The following is a 17741-nucleotide window of genomic DNA, read 5'->3' as shown; positions in this document are numbered from 1 at the left end:
GAAAATGTCAGGAAGAAAGTTGTTGAGAAATTGGCTTCGTTTGAATAAATCTTTGTAAGGAGGGATTTCATAAAGGGCATTATTATTAGATATACGAGGAGTTTGACGGCAAGAGTTGGGCGAATAGTGCAGCACTTATTGAGATCCGAAATCAATTCTAACGACCCTCAATTCAAGGTACGAATAAAGTTGAACAATGCTCACTCTGGGATTCAGCCATATCATGGTTTTGTTGAACTTACTTATGCCGAAACAAAGAACGGGCAACCGTAATGTTATGATCATGATGGCTCATAAAACTTGCATATCAAATAAAGCCATAATTTTCATTCACTACAAATTGATGATCAGAATTAGTTATTAATTCGGTTCGCTTTTGTCATTAACATCGAGAATAATAATTATATTTGATATTATGTTTTTTAAATAGATAATACATATTTATTTGAGAGTATGTACGACTGGAAGTGAGCGAGGTACACATGGGAGACCAAAATCATACGTTTATCACAAACTTAAATACAGCACCGTCCCTCGCCCACTCTTCAATTTCAATTCAACTGTATTCAGCGAAACTTTCGTTAGGAAAGGAATATGGATTGATCGTATCGTTTCAACTGATTGATTGAAAAATGTCACTTGCGTCAACATCAGAATTCCAAATAGCTCAAAGCCCGAACCGGGTGCGACAGTTGGCGAAGAACGAGAGAGAGAGAAAGGAGACGACTTAGATTTTGTCAATTTTCTAAAACAAAAATGCATCCTGGAAACTTTTCAGGAGTTTGGACTTTTTAAATCGAAAATGTCAATCACTACGAGCAAGTTTCACAAACGTGAGAAAATGCGAAACAACAAAGTACTAACAATATCCAATAAAATAATCGCTTACATATAGAAAAAAATACGAAAATCAATGTCAACAGGAGCAAAAGTTAGCCAAAGTCTAAACAAAATTCAGTGTCATGCATGTATTGCTGTTGCACCGATTTAGAATTTTTATGGAAAGTGTAAATTGAGGCTGATTTTCCATTCTGAGCACATTTCACTCATGCGTTGCAACTTGAATTGGTTTCGTCTGTTATCATGGAATGGTGATGCACTTTGTATGATTGAATCCTATCTTCACATCGATCCTAAAAATTTGAATATGTGAATGAAATCATTGCCAAGTGCGCAATAAAAAGTCCAATTGTCTTGAACGGAGCAAGTTTGGTAATACGGAGCTGATTCATGTGAATGGCGAATACATACATTCTGAAAGTCAACTTTGAGTCGATTTTGATAATTTGCTAATATTTGTGGCTACACGATTTAGAATATTAGCTAATTCATAACAGTAATTTCCTATATGCAAAAATAAATAGTGAGTTGAATTGAAAATCAACCGAGTTGAAGAAAAAAGTGATTTTGTTGATTGATACTCCGCAGCTACACCATTATTCAAATTAATTACAAACTTGTAATGAGAATAACTCATTCCTGCCTGCGCCATAAATATTTAGCGATGAGATGATTATTTGGTGGGAGAAAGCAAGATGAGACGAAATCCAGTCTTCCCTGGAAAAGAATGAGGTGGATGGCTTGGCTTTGGCTTGGGTGTCTCATTGTATCGCTCGCTCGTTCCATTGCCTCAAGTCAAGGTCTCAACTCAGCCCCACATCAAAATCACACTTTTTAACACTTTCTTCGCCACTTTACTCTTCTTTACTGCCTCCAGCAGAATGATCTCATATGCATCCGCTTTACTTGCTTCGGAGGAAGCATGCATTCTGTGCTCGCACTATTTGAGATGCAAAACTACGGGTAATGTATTTCTCTCCACGTTATGCATCATACCAGCTCAACGGAAACTGGGTGTTGATGACACAACGGGGTTTGTATCTTTCGCACCTTCTCCGCGTAGAATTTGGAGGGGTGGTGGTGGTGGAAGCCGTCCAAGTGAAAGTGAGTGAATATGAGGATGCTGAGAATCCTGATGGAATATTTAGCTCCAAGCGTCCACATTAGCATTTTAACTGCCACGCTACAGCTCGCCACTTTTTCTCATATTGTTTTACTCCAATTTTTGGGAAATTCGGGGACCTTCCATAAATTCCGCCTTCAGAGATTTTCCCCTTCCAGATACGCAGTAAGGTTCTGGTATGGATCATGAATGAGCCGCATCTTGTTTCACAAAGAATTACTTTTACTTGCTTCTGTGAAATTGGGCGCACCCCAACGAATTTAGGATTTTACATTTGTGTCTCGTTGAGAGAAAGTCTGAAATTTCCTGTTCGGCATCTATGCATTTTCGTAGTGCGTTGCACTTTTCTCATTTTATATTTTATTTTATTTCGTGCTCATTCATTTTTATTCTTATCCTGGATAAAATATGGGAAATAAAGCGGAGGGATTGGACCGGACAGGGTGGGATATGTGTGGTTGGGATGGAGAATAAGACCAAAAGAGAGACGCAGAAGAGGATGAATGTGGAATGGAACAAAGGAGAGGAGCAGAGTGCGTAATATGTGTGAGAAAGATGTACGAGATGAGATATATGGACGAGATTATGATAAATGCAGAATATGAGCCAAGGAATGAAAATTCCGTTCAGTCCCGTAACGCCAATGTCTAAATCAAAGCTATGCTACTCATAGGCAGACAAGAATGGGGAATAAAAGCCGCAACCAAGGCCAGCCTCACAGTACATCATTTTTGTTTTCTGCATAGAAAAGAATGAAACGACGTTATGAAAAATGGAAATTCTTGTGTTTATGCAAAAACTTTCTTTCATTCAAAGGGCACACTGACGGAAAGGGCGAATGAAAAAACATGTGTGCACCTTGTTTTGTGTGAATTTTCTGCAAAAACATGTGAACTACAGAAAGAAACGTGCAAAAAAGTTAGTTGGTTGGAGTTTCTTTTGTTCGCAGAATGTAGTTGGAAGTTGGTTGGATGTGATGACGTGACCGTGGGAAGAAGAAATGAGACGATGTAACTTCAAAGAGAAAGTGAAGTAAATTAAGCGAGTGGGCCGTTGTTGCGGTTGTTGTTAACGGAAATATATCGTGGGATATAAAAGCGATGCAGATCTCAAGAGTTCCGAAACTACGCCAGGACTAACAAAGCATTTACATATACAGTGCTGTGTATGGGGGCGACTGAGTGAAGATGAGCCTGATCCTTGGTTTCCTCCTCATATTTAATTCTATTAATTTGGCTTGGCTAGAGTGCATTCTAAAGAAGGGAAATTGGGCCAAGGTTCACCTACAAACGTATCTGCCCAAGAGTGTCCTTATTAATGGGTGTTTAATAAAATAAGGAAATGTTGAAGCACAGCCCACAAAAGACGTCCGCCTTGACTTGACCTCTAACTTTCATTGTATTTTCAAACACAAAACTTAAATTTCAAGATGCTATTAATATCCTGAACATCTTATCGATTTGCCTCCTCCTCCAAGACCAAGACACGAGGCGTTGATGACTATGACGTTAGTAGCGCAGTTCAAACAAGGAAGCATTAGCACCACCCTCATTCAAAGTCTTCCTTTCACCGCACCGCAACAGATGCTCGTTTTCCACCAGCCACTCACTTTCTCTCTCTTGACAACTGGCAAAAAGTACACAAGATGAAACATTTAGAGCTTGATGATGATGATGATGACTTGCATCGAAACACCACATTTCAAGGATGAACGCTATCCACGATACGTAATTTAGGCACGATAAAAATGCATCGAGTAAATGAGTTTTTAATGCTTAATAAGATTTTTTCCCTGGTGCAACAACTTCAAAAATATTAGAATAACAGCCATCTGACAATTTGACTACTTCTACAGAAATCCTCATCTCCTTGTGTACTGAGCAGTAACAAACTAAACTCTGCTTCACAGTGTCTTGGCGAGTAGTGTTACGTATCGGCCTTTCACACAATTACGCCGCATATTATCATTCCATCCTTTAATGCATTAATTCTCGTTTGCCTAATAAAATAATGCTACGCTCTTTTCGAACTGGTTCAAGTTTAAGTACCCAAGTGCACAGGGAGGTAGCGAGGGAGGTTATATCAGAATATCACGAAAACACAATTAACACCCCATTTAACTAAGCCCTGAAATCTTGAACGAGTGAGAATGCGACACACGCAGCAAATTCCGTTTCAAAACTTCAAACATGGCATAATAAATGCAAATGCAATTTGTTTCTGGATGAAATAAATGCAATGGTGCAATCCCAAGCTACACATTAAAATGAGTTATACGAACTCTGGCCATACAATCTCTGTCGTCAGCATAGCAGCAGCAACACCAGCCAAACAACCAACAACCACAGTAAAACAAAACAGTTTTGCTTCTCGCTTTCTCCTAGATGCGTATCGAGAGAAGGATTGGACAACCAGAGGCGATTCCTTCTTGGAGAAGTGCAGAACAGGCAGGACTCTACTAAAGTATAAAATAAAAGGCTGCATGTATCGTGCTCGTGGGTTGCGTAAAGACCTTAGGGCTCTTCTTCTTTTTGACTATGCAATGGGTCATTTATTCAGCACCGAGCAGCGACGACGACGTAGGAAGAAGAAGAGATAGAAGCCAAGGCCAAACCAAATGTCATCATTATTATCTTGGATGAGAGGGGGCTGTAAATTCATTAGAGAGAGAAAGAGCAATGAAAGTGATGCAAATGTGTGTATGTTTATATAGAGGAGAAAGTTCGGTCTCATTTTGCCTCAAATACTTCATACGCAAATTCAACATTTAGTTAATGACACGGAGCTAGAATGACAAGCTGTTGGTTAATTGTGATTATTCTTTCACAAAATTAGCGACAATATTCACAACAATAATGTCGTTAATGTCTCAGTGTCCTCCGGTATGAGAAATTATGGTCAGAACAGAACACTCGTTGGATGGAAAGTGAGACGACGACGACCTGGTAGTAAATCGCAAAGCGCCCCGTAACTCTCCAGGAATCTGTGAGAACTCGAGACGACTTGTTTGTAAATAAACAAGACAGAACGAAGAATATAAAAGTTTGAAGTTTTGTTAGTTGATTTGGTTAATTTTTTCAATAATCTTTCTTGGGGGAGGATTTAGTAATTTAGTTTGTAAAAGCTTACACAGTTGATTTAGTTTGTAGTAAAGATTGAGATTTTAATATGATTGATAAGTAATCAATATATGGGGCGTTTTTAAGCTACTAGTTGTGTTTGTTGCAGAACTTTTAAAATGGGAGAATTGTCCAGAATAGTGAATTTAATGAGATTAAAGTCTCTGACACCATATCTGGAACGTGTCCCAGGATGGAATTTCAAATTGGCTGAATTAGTTCGGCCCCCGTTGGCCTGCAATTATTTGTATAAACATTTAAGTACTTATGTTGACGATACCGTCAATCTCAACAACAATAGGAGATCAAATTGGGCACGATATGCAGCGGCTGGTAAGCACAAAACAGAACGACGGGAGGATTGTGACCGTGAAAAGAATAGGACCAGCAGCACCGCAGTAGTTGCGACAGGAGCAGGTATTTTGTATTGCGAGGGATTGATTGATTGATTAAATAAATGAATAATTTATTTCCGAAGGACTTTTGCTGATGTTATGGTCAAATTCTCAGTGGGACACGGTAGAAGCAGCAAAACCAATTTATAACGATGAAAATCAACAGGATCGTAGGGATACAGATGATCATTACAGGGCTGGAGGAAAATCAAAAGGATTTCAAAAAAGCAATCGAGAACGATTCAATTTCATTGCAGATGTTGTTGATAAGGTCAAGGATACAGTGGTAAGATAAAGCATTAAAGATGTGTTGAAGAGACAGGAACGTAAATGAATTGTGTCGTCATTTATATATTTAGGTTTCGATTGAAGTAAAGGATCATGCCCACGTAGATTTCTTCACTGGAGTCCCCCATACCGCGTCCAATGGATCGGGTTTTATTATTAGTGACGATGGTTTGATTTTGACCAATGCTCACGTTGTTGCCAGTCGTCCAAGATCTTCGTTTTCTGTAAGTTATTTATTTAATAAACGTAACAATATACTACTCTTCACTGCAATACCCGATTAAACTGCTCAATATCATATTGACAATATGTAAATGTGAGCTTATGTGTTCGTTTATTTTTATTAAAGGTTCGTCTGGCTGATGGCAGAACTTTTTCAGCAGTTATAGAAGACATTGACTATGAATCTGATCTAGCTACTATTCGGGTTCACGCTGTATGTTGGCTATTTTATAGTTCGTAAGCTGTACAAAGTTTACTAACAAGTTTTTACACATCGCAGAAGGACTTGCGCACACTCTCGCTTGGTAATTCAGCAGATACAAAAATTGGTGAATGGGTCATAGCGCTTGGAGCTCCATTGACGCTAACAAATACGGTCACAGCCGGTGTTGTTAGTAGTACAAGTCGAGGCGCTAGCGAATTGGGTATCCAAACCAATGATATAAACTATATACAAACGGATGCTAGCATTACGGTATGTAATTACTGATCCTAGAATACAAATAAGTCTTTTCTTATAAAATACTCTTTATTTAGTTTGGAAATTCTGGTGGGCCGCTTATCAACTTGGACGGAGAGGCGATAGGAATTAATTCGATGAAAGTCACTGCTGGGTATGTGTGTGGTGTCACATATATGACCTTTCTTGTAGGTTTAAATATAGACCTTTAGTAAAATAGTTAACATTTATAGGATTTCATTCGCTATTCCGATTGACCACGCCAAGAAGTTTCTAGCGAGATCCGAAGCGCGAAGATGTAATGAAAGTATAAATTAAGTAGCTTTTTTACGTTTTAGATTATTGCCCGGTTAAGCTAATATTATTAATGACATCGATCACTAGTAAAAACCGGTTTGCTTCAACTTTCAAATAAGTGCCTTTAGTAGATATGTACGCATAATTCCACAACGTCTTGTTTGTGTTGTAGCAAGCGGATTGATGAAACCAACTCGGAAATATATGGGGCTTACGATTTTAACAGTAACTGACCAAATTAAACGAGAATTGGAATCTCGCGGGTATAAAAAAGTCTCCAAAGGAGTTTTAGTATGGCAGGTACGAAGTTCAAAGTCAAAAGTGCATTTGAGTGTTTGATTTGGTTTTTTCAATTTTGTCATAGGTCGTGGTCGGCTCTCCAGCATACCTGTACGTAATAAAATAAACAATATACCATTTGCCATCACGTGACGTATGTAAATTGACAAATTATGTGTTTGCGTATTTAGTGCTGGTGTCAAGCCTGGTGATATTATTGTGAGAATTAATGGTACCGAAATCGCATCATCAGCTGACCTGTACGAACTGACCAAGGTGTCTGACAAACTGAATATTCATATTCAGCGAGGTGATAAATTATACGCTTGTACCGTAACCCCGGAACTTGTTGAAGACTGAGTGAAATTACTATTGTATTCATTCATAAAAAATTGTACCAGAAAACCGAACCAGAAAAATAAATACTTGTAATAAAAATATATAGTTCAACAGGTAGTCAAAAACGATTCATTTTTTTCAACTATATGCATAAATGCGTACATGTTTCAATAGCCTTAATTGACCCATTTTGTAAAATCTTGATCCGTTGCAGTGGAACTGGTTTCTGACTTGTTAATCCTGTCTTGAAGAAAGCAGGTTTGCAGCTTTATTATTATAGAAGTATTAACCGTTTTAGTGTTCAAGACCCGTTATTATCCCAAGTCCAACCGGTCAATCGATATAATCAGATAAAAGTCGGGATTGGAGAGAAATTGAAGAGGTAAAAATACATGGGTTCATGATAAAACTGACATATTTCGTCCGCGAGATGCATGCAGGGTCCTCAGTCCCAGTTGAACCATCAACCGAAAGATATCACAAAACATCCTTCAGTCATACAAGGTCTCTGGCACTGAAGTGAACTGCAAATTTAATCCACTCAGAAATCCAAAATGAAGTACAATTCCGTAAGTTTTTATTATCTATAAGACCAAGAAAAACCGATAGTTCGTTCTAGAAATTCCTTAATTAATTGAAATATTTGTGGTTTCAGATTTTGGTAGCTTTTCTTGTGTCAGTTTGTATACACAAGACAATAGCCCTCAGCATCTCCGATGCATATGCAAACTCTGGTCGAAATATCAACGTTGATCAAGAACACTTTCTGCCTGAAAAGGACGAATCTGAACTAGAGCCGGAGTTAGATCCAGAATTAGATCCAGAGTTTGACCATGATGCCGAGTATGGAGATGAAGAAGGTGACGCTTCCTCGATAATCTCAACTCCTAGTCCCACAACATCAACGACCATATCAACCACCAGCACAACAACAGTCAGACCTGGGCCCGTTAATAAATCAAAGTGGAACAATAAACGTATGCACATTTAAATAGTCATGATACGTATAATCTAGCAATTAAATATTACATTACTGTCTAAATGAAGGTATTTCTAAGCCACACAAGAAGCCCCTCACGATGACCTCAACCGGTGTAAAGCACCTGGAAAAACAAGTTATGTCTAAAACGAAAGAGCATGAAAAGCAAATTATCTCGTCTGGTTTAGCACCACCTTCTCCAGTTTATGAGCCAGGCAACGTACCAACTTCTTCTGAAGAAAAATCCACTGGGGGCGACGAGAAAAATAAGGATTCTGACCGTAAACTAACTGAATTCAATGATGATGCCTCAGAGAAAGATAATTCTCCAACTGGCTGGCCCCAAGATGGCAAGTTAACAGTAAGTTAACATAGTTTAATATCTCCAAAAATATATAGCACTAACAAAATTTCAAGAACTTTATAATTTTGATTGGATTATTTTCTGGATAGAAAGAAGAAGCTCTAAGCGTCAATAGGATTGGTCAAGCTGCTGCAAGCGGGCCTTTTGGCAACAATCGTCCCTCGTTTAATCCATCCGGTCTTAGCAATCAGCTTCCATGGGGGATTGCTAATTTCAAGCTTGCAGGGGCAAATGATAACAATAACTATGATGGATTTCCTTCTCTGGCAGCAAAAATGGCAGCTTATCCACATCTTGTCGAACATTCAGAAACATCTCCCACTCCTGAACATCAGGAATCGGACACAAAATCTGGTTTTGACGGAAGCTCTCCTTTTGGCGAAAATAATAATCAGTCCCCATACGGATACCCTCCATATGGTTACAACCCATCAGCTAATCCTGCATCATCATATCCACCATACAACAGGATGACCTCATATCCACCACCCCCATTTCCTACCACAAGTAGTAGTGGACCATCAACGTGGGGCGGACCACCAGCATCGTCTCTTGAGATGGTGGAATCCTTACTCAAAAAATTAGGAAATACTAATTCGCCATGGAGTGGTGGGGCATCAGCAGGAGGAGGATACGGATCTTATCCTCCTTATAACAACTATCCCCCCTCATCACCACCACCAGATTATAATGCAGCTTATCCAAGCCAAAATTCCTACTCAAATAATATGTATGGAGCAACAATTAATTTCCCATGGGGTGGGGAAAATTCACAAGCATGGGGTCAGGAAGATCCTCAGAGCGCGTACAAATCTTGGGGTGGATATAATCCACAAAGGACTGGTCCCTTCGGAAATGGTGGATCATTATCCTCTTACAATAACGCATTGGCCATCCAACAACTCTTGGGGGGAGGAGGAGGTATGACCGGTGGAAACGTTGATGGCAATAATGCAAGCAACAATCCTGGCGCAACAGGGTCGGCACCTACAGGAGAAGCCTTTGGAACGAAAAGTGAATCACCATCGACTGCATCTTCACCAACATTTGGTCCAGGATATAAAAATATGTACAACAATAAACAATCTCACGGAGGAAACTCGGGATACTATTTGCCCTCCTTCGGATCCGGGTTTAATTCTCGCCAAGGCATCTACTCAGGACAAGACCCTTCAGCCTATGATGGTGGCTTCCCGTCGTATGGTGGTGACAGTGGTCTGGGCGGTTGGGGAGGAGGAAAAGGATACAACCCGTATTTAGAGTACATAAAGCAGGCCGTAGCATATGCCGCTCAGAATCGACGCAAGTCCAATCCGTATGCACAGACGATGGGAATGTGGGGTGGTGACAATTCACGCGGCTACAGTGGTTATCCTAGCTTAGGTTATCCTCCATCCTCCTCTTACCAGCAACCGCAAATGCCCTGGTGGGCTTCACAGACCAATTATGGCAACTATCGATGATAGATTTATTCAATGATCTCATTTTCCATTGGTTGTGGGTAAAATATTGTAAGAATGTTCCCACATCTTGATGACTTTTGTTGTTATTCTGTTAAGGTATTGTTCAGTCTTTGGGGTACTAATTTATTTTTGTATATTTATTTGTAATGAGGTGATAGAAACACAAGTAAATCCAATCAGTCAAACTCTATTTATTTCACATGCATACATTAGCATTATACAGTCTTATAGTTTAGTTATTCATGTAAACGACGAATAACCATTTAAACATACCCGTTGACATTATTATGGATTAACAAATAATATGGATGGAAATCCCAATGACCAATTACTGGTCAACAAGAGCTGTCGCAGGGCTAAATTGTACAGGTCCAGCATTTTTAGTAATAGGCGAAGTTGAGTCGTCTGCAGACCTTCTCACTCCAAAGTTCTCACTGCCACTGTCAAGAATGCTTTGTTTTTTACCCTGTGGTGAAATCAAATCAGCGTCCTGGACCATTTTCCTTGCTGGTGGAACAGGAGGTAAGCTATCTCGGCCAGAATTAGTTCTTGAAGAATTAGTTCCCCCATTGGACTCTGAGGATGCGGACAATTTCCTTTTCTTGACGGTTGAGGAGATGTTTACACTCGCCTAAAAACAAAATACAGAGAAAATTCGAAAATATGATGAGAGGTCGAATAAGAAGACAAAACTCTTTATGTTGGAGGTACATTTGTCGTTCCAAGTGATGATGTAGACGTTTTCTTCAGCCAAGTATTAAGGCGTACGGGAAGCAACCTGTACAAAACGGAACATAGATTTTGATAGCTGAATGATAAAGGCTTAATAGCAATAATATGTGATAATAACAATAATATGCAACCTTCCATACTGCCGGTGGATTCCTTGACGCACTTTTTCATTCAGGAAGCAATCAAAAATAAATATGAATATACCCTGAAATTAACATTGACCAATTATTGCTAATTTCATAAAGATCATTGAAGAAATATGCATAAATTATATTTATATTTATATAGCGTATATCGTATAAATTACCTGAGATGCATTCAAAATTGTGAACAAATATGCAGCAGCAATGCCAGGAATTTGTGGGGTCAACATTAGAAATCCAATTATCCAAGTGATTCCCAGAAGTACGGTCAACGCAAAACTTCCCTTGATCCATGTTCTAAATACAATACAACTTCCTTATATATTTGAGACGTTAAAATTATCCGTGTTCTTACCTGAGTGAACTGACACGACGACTAAAAATGGAGGCGTCTGAGCGGATTCGAATACGGTGGCTTTTCCATAAGCTCAAGGATAAAATAACAGTGTTCAACTGTAATTAAAAAATTCGGTAATTTCTAATCTGGAATATTTAGTAATATAATTTTGAGAGGACGATTTCTTACAATAATAATTATCAAGACGGGTCCCATAAATCCCCACATGTAGCCTCCATTTAGCCAGCATCTGTAATATTCCAAGGTGGATAATATTTCAACGTATCATGATGGGGGACACCTCTTAACACTCACACAACTTCTCCCCCATACGGCTCATCCCCGGACAAGTAACCAGCCATCGTAGTGATTGCAATAATCACTAAAGGTCCTCCGTACGAAAGCAGTCTGAACATTAAGAAGGAGCTTTTCACGTTGAAGATATCGACCACCATGCGGTACAAATATATCCCTTGAACTCCCATCCACCCAAAAGCAGCAAGAAAACTGTAGTGGATAAGAATTCCCGAAGCAACGCACAAACCCTGTATAAATATAATTTTCACTTAAATCTATGTACATAGATTTGTGCAATGTCAAACCTACCTGACTCAAATTGAAATAAGTCTTGTCCAGAACGAGCAGAACTAACAGGTTTCCAACTGCGAGACATACTGCAAGATTACGCGTGATCATCGTACGTTGGCTACGAGCTTTTCTTATCCCGTAGAACATTGCTATTGTGAAGATTAAACAGAGGATGGAAATTGGAACCAGGATAAGCGTCACAATTTCAAGACCAGCGTTTTTACCCTGAGTTATTACAAAGGATAAACAACTTGTTCAGATTAGACATATTTCGCACTGTTTTAATTATCATACCACATAATTGTGAACATCCATCAAAATTGCAAAAGAGGTCAAATGGTTGCACTCACAAATTGTTTCTGATTTAGTGCTGGAGACAATTTTACATCCTTTTTGGGACCACTCTCTGCAGTTTTTTAAAGATATGGGCTGAAAATTTGTCACTTTCAATTTTTTAGTAAACGTATTTACAAATAATTTACAATTTATTGGTGTCCCAATAAACACATTGTGCAGTTCCTTGAACAGCTTTGGGCTTTTCTCCGGAATAAAGTTTTCTTGGTATGTCGAACGCTTCATTCCCCCAGGCTTCAAAGTCATGGTGAAAGACTATTTGGACTCCTTGATCTGTTGTGAGTTTAGAACTTGTAGGAAACTATTACATGCATATTCTTTATTGACATTTAAAAAATTTAATGTGCACCTTTGAATTCAAACTCAACTTTCTCTGATGTGCCATTCTCTCCATTCGAAAGCTTATCATTGGACGGCGAACTGGATGCTACTGTGAAGGACATGACTTTTCCATTTAAAATTTTCTTGTATCCCAGGTCAGTATCGAGTCCAAGCCTAAATGAAATAATATTAATCTATTTATAACAAAAGTACAAGTATTTTGTTCCCAAAAAAAGCTACTAATTTCTTACTTTTCATACTGACCAGGCATAATTAGACTGGCGTAATTTGCATCCATGAACATTCCAACGCATTCAATTTTTTGTCCAGCAACTAACTCAGTCCAACGCGGAGGTAACTTTATCACAGAATTTGGATTGCCAATAAATGGATATTTCAGGTTGTCTAATCCAGGAAATATTTTCGAATAGGCGAGAGATGTGACTGTGAATTGGGGCTCATTCAAAATGTCCTTGTAAAAAAACGATGTGTAATCTAAAATATTCTCAGCATCCAAAGTTTGAGGTCCAGTCATCGTCACTTTCACTTTTGATGTTAACAGAAACGACGTCTCTTCAATCGTGATGGTCAAGCTTGTTGCAAGGTGGGATCGATTTTTCTAAAATCACGTATCTATATTGAATGGCTTATTGGTTGATAAATGTGATTCATCAGAAAAGAGTCAAATCATAGTAATCAGTAAACATTTACCAATGCCAGATGATGCCAGGGCTTGGGAGTTTTAATAATTCTTTGTGCAATTCTCACAGTCCAATTGGCAACTTGGAGAAATGCATCAGAGTCCGTTGTCGAGCTACTCACTGTTTTGGTTACGTTTGTTAGAATGTCGTTGAGCGTTCCTATTTCATGACCAAAGTAATTGGGATCATTCGAGGAAGAATCTAGGGACACTTTCTCCTGCAGTTTCTTCAAATACTCCACCGCTGTGGTCTGAGTTAACGAGCAAACAACTATTATTGCATTAATGAATATATGACATTTACATAATGTACATTTATGATACATTTCCTTAGGATTAATAAGAAGGTTGCGATAAATATTGTATTTTTCTCACTGTGTTCGTAACTTGACCAGATTCTTTCAAAAAATCGTCCACCCAACTTGTCGTGCATTTTGAGGAATCTGGTTGTTCAGTGGCGAACTTGCCATTAGGTAAGCACTCCCAAGTGATCTGTCCTGTTGAATTTGCGACGACTCTGTTGCAACTTTCCGTCCCCATTATTTCACCACATACCGACCAATAAAACCCATCCGAATCGGTTTTGGTGCATTTTATCGGACAACCTCGAGGAGGTGGGCTAGTGGTTGTGGCAATGGAGGTTGTTGGCATCACAGTAGTCGTAATCGTTGGAAATGTTGAGGTTACAGAACCTGTAGTTAATCCTGGCGTAGTTGGTTCTGGGATCGTTGGCTCTGGCGTAGTTCGTCCTGCCGTAGTCGTACTTGTTGGTGGTTCCGGAGTAGTTGGTTCCGGCGTAGTTGTTGGTTCCGGAGTAGTTGGTTCCGGCGTAGTTGTTGGTTCCGGAGTAGTTGGTTCCGGCGTAGTTGTTGGTTCCGGAGTAGTTGGTTCCGGCGTAGTTGTTGGTTCCGGAGTAGTTGGTTCCGGCGTAGTTGTTGGTTCCGGAGTAGTTGGTTCCGGCGTAGTTGTTGGTTCCGGCGTAGTTGTTGGTTCCGGAGCAGTTGTGTTTGTAGTTGGTTCTAGCGTAGTTGCATTTGTATTTGACTCCGGCGTAGTTGGTTCTGGCTTGGTTGGTTCCAGCGTGGTAGTTGTATTTGTGGTTGGTTCTGGTGTTGTAGGTTCCGTTGTATTAGTGGGGTCACTTATGTAACCTTTTGACAATAATAACTCAAACTTGCCAGTTTCATCATCTCTGTTATATTGATCATAGAGTCCAGATTCTGAGGATATAATTGCATTGGCAAAATTGTTTTCCAAGCCTAAAGATGTGTTAGAACAGAAAACAATTGCATCCACTCTGTCGTCAAATATTTGCTTGAGCGTGTGCTAAAGTTATGCATGACTTACAAGTTTTTTCGAGACTTAGCAGAAATGCCACCAATACGATAAATCGAATTCCTCTAATCCAGAAATACGCCATTATTTAACGAACATGTCAAAAGTAAATATTTATACAATTCGATAATATTCACAAAGATTGTAGCAGTTTCGCAGTTTTAGAATGCATGCAAAAACCTTGTGTGCAGCAGATGTACATCCAAATTGGCTAAAATTAAAATATTTCAATTGCTAGTAATGGGAATGACAGATTTTTTGACAGTATTGTTAGTTTAATGATTGAATTATTAAATGCATGACTAAGCTTAGGTTATTCTCAAGGTTGGTTAAGATAATATTGGTTATCTTGTTATATATGAATGATAAGCCATATTGAACAACCAAGTGCACGGACATTTGAGACATGTTTCCGCACAATAACTAAAATCAATCACTGCACAAGAGTGACGAATGTGACGATAATGATTAAATTCAAGTTTTGATTGCAGATTAGAATATAAAATTAAAATCTCAGGGCGATACGTGCATTATCACAATGACGTCGATTATTAATTGAACACATATCATGTTTATACATACTTATTTCAAATAAATAAGGCTCTCGACGTGCGTGCATCATACGAGTATGTATGTAATTTTTGACATAAAGTAGATTACATAAATTGCATATTGGCTAGTCAAGGTTAATTGTACTGTGGAGTTAGGATGGTTATAAAAAGCAAATGATTATATAAAACTTTGCCAGGTAAGCGCTTATCGAAAACCCACAAAACCAATGAAACCGCATACAATATAATACTCTGATATTGTGATGTGGATGAGTTGTATGTAGAGGTGAATGGATGTATCGTATTTTCGTTAAAAAATGAAATATCTAGTCTAATGTGATTAGAAAATTAAAATTTTTGAGCCAGTGGGAAAAACCGCGTGAACATGAATTCACATAAGTATTTAAAAAAGGCAGGAGAGCATATGAAGAGAGCGACTTTATCGAAGCACATGAAAATTTATTTGACTGAGGACATTGTTTAATGTAAATATGGCGAACTTTCTGAATACTTTATCATGCCTATGTACATGTAAGTATTTCGTTGAAAAGAAAATAAATTATGCAATGTGGGTGTATGGACATATTTTTTAGAGCGGCTTTGGTCTTTTACTTGTATCATATTTTGTGTGCAATACAAAATGATGCTCCTTCTTCGTTTAACTACGAGGCGTAGGTGTCATATATTTAGAATTTTTGGTAGGTTTTACCCTTGGGCTTCTACAATTACGCTGTTACAGCATTGCATATGCATACGTATGCACATATTATACAAATACTCTATAACATATCCTTTACCAAGAAATGTTTCGTTGTTCTCCAAGTAAATATAAAACCGGTTTATGGCTTGCAAAAAATGCATCGCAAATTCCTATTTTAATAACAAGCGCACACTGCTAATACAGGTGCTATCAATTTTAAAGAGAGTAAATCATCCCATAACACGCATTTAGAAAATTTGGAAAGAATATTCATATTATTGTACGAGAAGTATTTTAAAAATTTCAATGGCGTTTTTCTGCTGTTCTTCTGCCACAGGGGCGAAAGTGATTGCAATCATATCACTGGTAAGGTCCTCGTTTTATTCAAATTTTGTAAACTTCATTTCAATCCCAAGCACATGGGATTTGACTTCATTCGCCAAACCATCTCTTTCCAAAGTATTTCATATTTGACAACTTATTCTCGTATATTTATAGATTAGTTCAGTCGTAATTTTGGTCGGATTTGGAGGACTTTGCATTCTTAGCGCAGTAAGAATCGAGCGAATGAATACCACTGAAGAGGTGGTTTTTATGGCCAATGCACTTTATGGCAGAAATACCGTCTTGAACTCAATGGTAATTCAGCCCAAAAATATCACGGTGGATGAGGAGACGTACTACAGGAAGGACTTTGTGGACTTTCTCCATAAAACTATCGGTATGAAAATCGTATTATTTTATTTATTAAAAGTTAGTTGAAAATTGTTACCCCCACTTTTGAATTTTTTCAATAGATTACTTGGGATACAACTTTCTTGCAGTTTATACCTTCGTTGCCGTCTACAACTTGATTGCATCAATCGAACTACTGCAAGGAGTGCGAAATGTACAAACTTATTCTTTATTAGCGTGCAATTGAATCAAATCATTTTATAGGAAATTTTGATGATGATTTTTGCTAACAATATTTTGTGCCCCTTAGAAAAACTATTGGAGGTGTAACATTTGGCTCAAGTGGTTCTTGGGATCATTAATTGCCAGCACCTTATCTTCGCTCCTGCTTGTGATTTTCATATCAAACAACGTATTCACCAAATTAATCCAATTTTCCATTGGATGGGCAATCTCCTTGTATTTTATGTACGTTGTGTACGAATTTATGCAAGAGATAAGTCGCGAGGATGAGAAAGATGATCAGAAGAAGTGAAAAAATACTATTTAAAAATTAAGATAAAACTAAAATCGTGTATTCATAAACTTGTAAAATGTATGTGTCCAATAAAACAAGCATTTATCATACTAAAAACTCAAAACACAACTTGGAGATGCAGAATTTTTTGTACGTAATATTGAACCAAGGGCTCCTCTCACACAAGTTGGTGTTGTTGTGCAGTCGACAGAGATCGGTTGAAGTGGAGATGTGTTTACAAGCAACCCTGCACCTTACAATTCAGTTAATGAATGGACTGAAACCGAAACAAATTGCATCTTCTCATACAATCCCTGCAGGCCAAACCCTTGAAAACACAGTCCTGGAAGGAATACAAAGTCTCCAGTATTGTTGAAGAGGAACATTTATAAATGTTGTCAAGTTCACCACGAATTCGGTAGAACTCAAACTTATGATTTGGAGGCTCTCTGAAGTACATATTATGTCCTGTTGGTTATTAATGCTAAATCCCCCCAAGTAATTTCATGCATTACACATGGCATTAAGGCAACATGGATGGACGAACGTACTCCCAAATAAATACTAATAATATTGGAATGAATGGTCGGGTCGAACAAGTCCAGCAGAAGACTTGAGAT

The 17741-nt window shown here is 38.4% G+C and overlaps 4 protein-coding genes across 4 annotated transcripts; 3 read left to right on the top strand and 1 right to left on the bottom strand.

Moving 5' to 3' along the window:
* The first annotated feature begins 4961 nt into the window (after window positions 1-4961).
* On the top strand, window positions 4962-7473 carry LOC110858213 (serine protease HTRA2, mitochondrial). Its single transcript, XM_022106899.2, has 10 exons — window positions 4962-5499; window positions 5561-5763; window positions 5837-5989; window positions 6115-6201; window positions 6268-6462; window positions 6525-6601; window positions 6681-6745; window positions 6917-7044; window positions 7109-7134; window positions 7215-7473. The coding sequence occupies exons 1-10, from the start codon at window positions 5202-5204 to the stop codon at window positions 7381-7383; spliced, it is 1401 nt and encodes a 466-aa protein (XP_021962591.1). The 5' UTR covers window positions 4962-5201; the 3' UTR covers window positions 7384-7473.
* Window positions 7474-7788: 315 nt separating this feature from the next.
* Window positions 7789-10358, top strand: LOC110863168 (nuclear pore complex protein Nup214). Its single transcript, XM_022112414.2, has 4 exons — window positions 7789-7931; window positions 8018-8339; window positions 8410-8702; window positions 8795-10358. The coding sequence occupies exons 1-4, from the start codon at window positions 7917-7919 to the stop codon at window positions 10166-10168; spliced, it is 2004 nt and encodes a 667-aa protein (XP_021968106.1). The 5' UTR covers window positions 7789-7916; the 3' UTR covers window positions 10169-10358.
* LOC110863169 (adhesion G protein-coupled receptor L4) lies at window positions 10340-15097 on the bottom strand. Its single transcript, XM_022112416.2, has 15 exons — window positions 14691-15097; window positions 13719-14602; window positions 13355-13594; window positions 12895-13262; window positions 12672-12817; window positions 12451-12595; window positions 12263-12374; window positions 11987-12193; window positions 11696-11925; window positions 11570-11630; window positions 11399-11496; window positions 11208-11340; window positions 11032-11105; window positions 10880-10946; window positions 10340-10799 (listed from the first exon to the last, which is right to left on the bottom strand). Exons 1-15 carry the CDS (start codon window positions 14761-14763, stop codon window positions 10497-10499), a joined length of 3141 nt encoding a protein of 1046 aa, XP_021968108.2. The 5' UTR covers window positions 14764-15097; the 3' UTR covers window positions 10340-10496.
* Window positions 15098-16085: 988 nt separating this feature from the next.
* LOC110863598 lies at window positions 16086-17245 on the top strand. The gene is made up of 4 exons (XM_022112946.2): window positions 16086-16295; window positions 16428-16650; window positions 16727-16818; window positions 16915-17245. Exons 1-4 carry the CDS (start codon window positions 16236-16238, stop codon window positions 17137-17139), a joined length of 600 nt encoding a protein of 199 aa, XP_021968638.1. The 5' UTR covers window positions 16086-16235; the 3' UTR covers window positions 17140-17245.
* The last annotated feature ends 496 nt before the right edge of the window (window positions 17246-17741 follow it).

This window comes from Folsomia candida, unplaced genomic scaffold (genome assembly GCF_002217175.1).
Source record: "Folsomia candida strain VU population unplaced genomic scaffold, ASM221717v1 Fcan01_Sc001, whole genome shotgun sequence".
In the NCBI taxonomy this organism is placed as follows: Eukaryota; Metazoa; Arthropoda; class Collembola; order Entomobryomorpha; family Isotomidae; genus Folsomia; species Folsomia candida.
This window is presented reverse-complemented; position numbering and strand designations above follow the sequence as displayed.